Raw genomic sequence first — 7123 nt, forward strand, 5'->3', positions numbered from 1 at the left:
ATGTGGGAGGGAAGGGGAAGTTTATCTTTTGATTTGTCCCGATACCACAGCCCCCCACACTGCACAACGACTGACCGAGTTACTGAAGCACGGTCATTGCTGTCCTGTGACAGTCCTGCTGCAAACTAAACGTCCCTCTGCCGCACCGCAGAATCACTTGCATGGATATTTCACACATTGAATTATATATATATATCTGCTAGCAACGACCAGGTAGCACACATGAAGCATTCACTGCACACACTGCGTAACTAGTAGTGTGTCCCCTCCGAAGGACTTGCACCCAGTCCACGCTGTTCAGGTCTCACACGGCCGGAAGCCCCACCACGCAGCTGACAGAACGTGGAAAACAAAAGAAGAAAAGAAAAAAAACAAAAAACAAAACAAAATTAACAACAAAAAACAAACAAATAAACCCGAGGCGAAATCTATCAAAATACGTCTGATCAAATTTGAAAATGTCAAAGACAGAGAAGAAGAAGAAGAAGAAGAAGAAGAAGAAGAAGAAGAAGAAGAAAGAACGAGTTTACCGCAGTGAACGCCCAAGAAAACAGTTCTTCACGTTTAGCACCGAGGTTTAGCGATCAAGTCGTGACGCCCAAGAAACAGAAGAGCAGGGCTGATGGAGAGAGGTAAGGTAAAGACCTGGTCTGCTGTGGGAGAGAGGTAAGGTAAAGACCTGGTCTGCTGTGGGAGAGAGGTAAGGTAAAGACCTGTCTGCTGTGGGAGAGAGAGGTAAGGTAAAGACCTGTCTGCTGTGGGAGAGAGAGGTAAGGTAAAGACCTGGTCTGCTGTGGGAGAGAGGTAAGGTAAAGACCTGGTCCTCACCGGACCTGTTTTCCTGATTCACTGCTGACGTCACTACCACACCACTCCCCATTCTGGTCCACCGCCATGGACACCTCAAACACCGCGCACTGGTCCAGATACGTGACGTCACATCTGATGAACGGAAACAAACACCAGCACCAGCACATGTCTGGTCGCCCATTCACCATCCCCGCTGTGCTCCGCCCCGAGTGTCTGTCCAGATCTATGCGTTTTTGTTTTGATTTTTTTTCAACACACTCTCAATGTGTGTACTTAACTACCACTGACATCCACTTCATCAACAATTTCTGTCACGTGTGACGACCAGCTCTGCTTCAGTGAAACACATGCATGTTGGGTGACAGGATGTGACGTCACTTTCACATGCACCGAAAGCTGTCCTGATTCCACGATGCTGTATACAGCTCGGCTGGACAAGAACCAATGTAATTAATTATGTAATCAATTCATTATGAACCCATCTAAAGCGGGAGTATTTAAAACCCATGTAATGTATTCATTATGAACCTATCTAAAGATGGAGTATTTTAGATTTTTTTTACATCATTATTTTGTAAATAATTCGTATGACAGCGAAACAATGCTGCCGATCATACATTCTGTGAGACAGACTGGGTGATTTAGTGAGCCAGTGACATATAAAGTAGAAAAGGAGGGATATTAACACCTGGGTAATTTAATGAGCCAGTGATAAATAAATTTAAAAAAGGAGGGATATTAACACCTGGGTGATTTAGTGAGCCAGTGACACATAAATTAGAAAAGGAGGGATATTAACACCTGGGTGATTTACTAAGCCGGTGATAAATAAATTAGAAAGGAGGGATGTTAACACCTGGTATATAGTGAGCAGGTGACAAATAAATTAGAAAAGAAGGCATGTTACACCTGGGTAATTTAGTGAGCAGGTGACAAATAAATTAGAAAAGAAGGCATGTTACACCTGGGTAATTTAGTGAGCAGGTGACAAATAAATTAGAAAAGAAGGGATGTTAACACCCGGGTGATTTAGTGAGCCAGTGACATATATTAGAAAAGGAGGGATATCAACACCTGAATAAGTGAAGGAAGAATGGGATTTAATATGAGATCTTCGTGAGTCCAAAATACCCGCTGACACCAAAGTATCATCAATATCAACAAACACGAAAATCAAAACATTTCACACGTTTTAAAATATATGATCCGAGAGGTTTTTCTTTCCACATGAATCAGGATCTCTTTACACGAGCGGGATTATTTTCACATTAACTGGGATCTCTTTACATGCCCAGGTATGCTTGGTGAGTCATTCACCCATCGTCAGAATGTCGTAATAGGTTCCACAGGTCACACAGAATGTATATTCACATTATATATATAATTGGTTGAAGTGTGGAAGAGTTTGCACAGAAATGTGTTGTTTTGTTTGCCCCATAGAACACCCATTAACAATACACACAATATCAGCTGATGACTGTGTGGAACAGCTTTCACTGATGAATCTGTTGCTTTGTCTGCCCCTTGAAAATGTAAAGTAACAACAATCGTGCACAAAACGTGTTATCGATGACCGGAACAGCTTAGACAGGACCCGTCTCTCTGTCTGCTCCAACAATACAGGTCCCTCCACACACACACGTAACACACACTGAAAGGGACAGCTTTCAGAGGAACCATCGCTCTGTCTGCCCCAACAATACAGGTCACACACACGTGACACACACTGAAAGGGACAACTTTCAGAGGAACCATCGCTCTGTCTGCCCCAACAATACAGGTCACACACACGTGACACAAACTGTTGCGGACTACCAGCCACACGGCCGGTCCAGGATCGTCATCGCCGGCCACGCTTTCGGCCGAAGAGGATTCGCTGGAAGGCCCTGCGGAAGTCCCTGTTGAAGACGGTGTAGATGATGGGGTTGAGCGCAGAGTTGCAGTAGCCGATCCAGAAGAAGACGGTGAAGACCATCATGGGGATGCAGCCTGGGCAGAAGGCCGACACCACGTAGAGCAGGAAGAAGGGCAGCCAGCACAGGATGAAGGCCGCCATCACCAGACCCAGCACCAACGTCGCGCGACGCTCACGTGCTTTGGCCAGCTTCCGCTTCTGGCGCTCCGCGGAGAAAAAGTCGTTCTTGTCCTCGCGGGGCGTCCTCCGGGGCTCCTTCTTCTTGGGCACGGCCTTGTGGCGCTCCCCGACCCTGCCGTTGTTCGTCTGGAACAGCTGTCTCCGCAGACTGCCCAGCAGCCCGCCCTTGGACTGACGGGGCGGCGGTGTCTGTGGGCAGGGACTCTGCTCCACCTGACCGTTCTGCTTGGGCTCCAGCACGTGGAACTGCTGGATGGTTCCGTTGTCCTGGCCACAGGCCGCGGCCTCCGTCACGGGGGAGTTGACGGGGGTGTTGAGGGGCGTGCTGACGTCAGAGAGGGGCGGGGTGAGGGTCTTGAGGGAGGTGACGCTCCCCGCCGGCACCTGGTAGTGGGGCGGAGGGAGGTGGCGGTGCTGGAGGTGGGAGAGGTCCATGGAGGAGTCCGTGTCCGTGGTGGTGGTGGTGGGCATGCTGAGGGCCAGGCGACCCCGGTCCAGCAGGTTGAGGGCCGGCCCGCCCAGGGCGTCACACGAGTCAGAGTCCGTGGAGATGAGCTTGGTGAGCTCGTCGTGTCGTGGGGCGCGGCAAGGCAGGGACAGGGAGCGGGTCCTGAAGTCCTGCAGCTGGCGGCAAGCCTCGTCCTCAGAGGTGGGGGCTGCCCCCGCCCCGTCCTCCAGCATCTCGTTGACACAGCGACACCCCGACCCCGCCACTCCCCCCTCCTCCTCCTCCTGGGATGAGGACCCCACCTGACACAGGCAAACACACCGTGGTCTGCACCTTCACGCCAGTAAGTCTACACAACACATTGTTGGCACTGGCAAACACATTGTGGTCTACACCTTCACGCCAGTAAGTCTACACAACACATTGTTGACACAGGCAAACACATTGTGGTCTGCACCTTCACGCCAGTAACGTCTACACAACACATTGTTGGCACTGGCAAACACATTGTGGTCTGCACCTTCACCAGTAACGTCTACACAACACATTGTTGGCACTGGCAAACACATTGTGGTCTGCACCTTCACGCCAGTAAGTCTACACAACACATTGTTGGCACTGGCAAACACATTGTGGTCTGCACCTTCACCAGTAACGTCTACACAACACATCGGTGGCACTGGAGCTACGGGGGGGAAACTATACAGAACGGAGGTTACATAGAAGTACTAATGTGTAAACTCATTACAACATGACTTTATACTAGATTTACTTATGTGTAAAATCTTTAGAACACACAGTTTACACAGCACCTACACATGTGTAAAAAAAAAAAATCCAGTATAACTAGAAATTATACTGGAGCTACAAATGTGTAAACGGTTTAAAGACAGAGTTGACATTGGATATACAAACGAGTAAAACATATAAAAGAGAGTTAACACTCGTGCTACAAATGAGAAAAATCTGTAGGAGAGAGTTGACATTGGTGCTACAAACGAGTAAAATGCATAGAAGAGAGAGTTGACACTGGTGCTACAAACGAGTAAAATACATAGAAGAGAGTTGACACTGGTGCTACAAACGAGTAAAATGCATAGAAGAGAGTTGACACTGGTGCTACAAACGAGTAAAATGCATAGAAGAGAGTTGACACTGGTGCTACAAACGAGTAAAATGCATAGAAGAGAGTTGACACTGGTGCTACAAACGAGTAAAATACATAGAAGAGAGAGTTGACACTGGTGCTACAAACGAGTAAAATGCATAGAAGAGAGAGTTGACACTGGTGCTACAAACGAGTAAAATACATAGAAGAGAGTTGACACTGCAAGATGACAACCGAATAAGGAAGCAGATTCGCTCGCGGTAATAAACTTTGTCAGTCTCATTGAGTTCTGAATTGCATTAAAGTTTTTAGTAATTCTGCACCTTCTACTTTGACGTGCTATATTTTATTTTCACACACACACACACACACACACACACACACACACACACACATGCTCGTTGCCACAGATACAAACCTGTCTCTTGACTTTCGTGTTCCGCAGTGGGGAAGAAAGATCAGCCAGTTCCATCTCTTCCTATTGCTCCCTTGTCGCTACATCTTAATTCTCCCATATCCTTTGTATCTTATTCCACCAAAAATGAAACGGGGCCATGTTACAAGATCCTCATTTCCTCAATCACAAAAAGACAAGGGCTGACCAAATGTGGGTCACATGACCCTGCCCCTCACACACACACACACACACACACACACACAGACTCACGGGCGCGCTCACACACACCATTCACATAAAACGCCAAAATGGGTGCAAACAAGCATGCTGCATGTGGCTTTGCATGCGTGTCTAAATAGAGTGTTAATGCTGATTTGAACATTCAGGAAATTCATGAATATAGCAGTCAGACATGTAAAATCCCATCAATCCCTTTAATTTCCATTTGGCTTACAGCCCATCAGACCTTACACAGCCATAATTATTAGGGCTGGCAACAAGTCACAAGACTCTCACTGTCAACAACATTAAAGCCCCTTCAGCCTGATATCAAAGTCGGGCAGAAAACAGTTGGTGCAATTACACACACACTCACACACACACACAGACACACACACAGACACTCAGACACACAGCACTACCTTCAGCTGACCGTCCTGGCCATTCTCCGGGCAGACGTTCCCCAACGGCAGCGTGTTGGTGTTGGTGAGGGTCATGGTGGGGGTCAAGGTCATGTCCAGGCTGAACTGTGAGTGGTCCAGGTGGCGCTGTGTGGGGTGCTCCGTGCCGCTGGATTCTGTGGACTTCTGCTCGCTCTTCTCGCCCTGCACGCCGCGCGGCGCCTTGCTCACGTTCTTCCTGGCGCGCGCCTTGGCGGCCTGGTAGATCTTGAAGTAGACGAAGACCATGATGAAGGCAGGGATGTAGAAGGAGCCCATGGAGGAGTACAGCACGTAGCCGATGTCCTCGCTCAGCGCGCAGACCGGCCACTCCGAGTCCGGCGTGGGCTGGTTCCAGCCGATCAGAGGGGGGATGCAGATGGCGGCGGACACGAACCAGACGATGAAGATCATGACGGCGGCCCGCTTGGGGGTGCGCTGCCTGGAGTAGTGGATGGCCTTGGTGATGGACCAGTAGCGGTCCAGCGAGATGAGGCAGAGGCTGGAGATGGAGGCCGTGCACAGCAGGACGTCCATGGCCTTCCAGACCTCGCAGAACACGGTGCCGAAGTGCCAGTAGCCCATCAGCTCGTTGGCCAGGGAGAAGGGCACGATCAGCAGGCCCAGCAGGAAGTCGGCCAGGGCCAGGGACCCGATGAAGTAGTTCTGCGTCCCCTTGAGGTTCTTGTCCCGCACGATGGCCCACATCACCAGGAAGTTGCCCACCACGATGATCAGGATGACGACGGTGATGATGATGCTGGCGATGATGATGTGCGGCCAGGTGTAGCCGCTGGGGTAGCCCGCCGGGAAGTGGTGATCCGCCCCGCCTGACGTCACTGCTGACGGCGTGGTGAGGTTGACGTCAGTCAGGTTCCACCAGGCCGCGTCATCACTGATCCCCGTGCCGCTCCCCGGGCCCACCGTGGTGAACAGCACGACGTCAGTGGTGGGCAGGGAGGGCGTGGTGAAGAGGGAGGGGGAAGTTTCCTCCTCGGGGGTGGGGGACGGGGTGTGGGGGGAGGTGTCAGGGTGGGTGGGTGGGGGGGCGGGGCCTGTGACCTTGGACACAGACACGAAAGGTGGGGGCCGGAAGGTGGAGCGGGTGGTCAGGGGGCGTGACATGGCGGCACGTCACTCGCTGCCCCCTGTCTGTCTGTCTGCAGAGCTTATGACTGGCCACGTCACTCACCACTGTCTGTCTGCAGAGCTTATGACTGGCCACGTCACTCACTGCCCCCTGTCTGTCTGTCTGCAGAGCTTATGACTGGCCACGTCACTCACCACTGTCTGTCTGTCTGCAGAGCTTATGACTGGCCACGTCACACACTGCTCCCTGTCTGTCTCTCTGCAGAGCTTATGACTGGCCACGTCACACACTGCTTCCTGTCCGTCTGTCTGTCTGTCTGCAGAGCTTATGACTGGCCACGTCACACACTGCTCCCTGTCTGTCTGTCTGTCTGCAGAGCTTATGACTGGCCACGTCACACACCGCTGTCTGTCTGTCTGTCTGCAGAGCTTATGACTGGTCACGTCACACACCACTGTCTGTCTGTCTGTCTGCAGAGCTTATGACTGGCCACGTCACACACCGCTGTCTGTCTGT

General features: G+C 50.8%; 1 protein-coding gene across 1 annotated transcript; it reads right to left on the reverse strand.

Moving 5' to 3' along the window:
* Positions 1 to 2650: 2650 nt before the first annotated feature.
* On the reverse strand, positions 2651 to 6642 carry LOC143295926 (alpha-2A adrenergic receptor-like). Its single transcript, XM_076607615.1, has 4 exons — positions 6580 to 6642; positions 5500 to 6507; positions 3687 to 3764; positions 2651 to 3655 (listed from the first exon to the last, which is right to left on the reverse strand). The coding sequence occupies exons 1-4, from the start codon at positions 6640 to 6642 to the stop codon at positions 2651 to 2653; spliced, it is 2154 nt and encodes a 717-aa protein (XP_076463730.1).
* Positions 6643 to 7123: the final 481 nt, after the last annotated feature.

The sequence above is a fragment of the Babylonia areolata genome, chromosome 2 (genome assembly GCF_041734735.1).
Source record: "Babylonia areolata isolate BAREFJ2019XMU chromosome 2, ASM4173473v1, whole genome shotgun sequence".
Classification (NCBI taxonomy): Eukaryota; Metazoa; Mollusca; class Gastropoda; order Neogastropoda; family Buccinidae; genus Babylonia; species Babylonia areolata.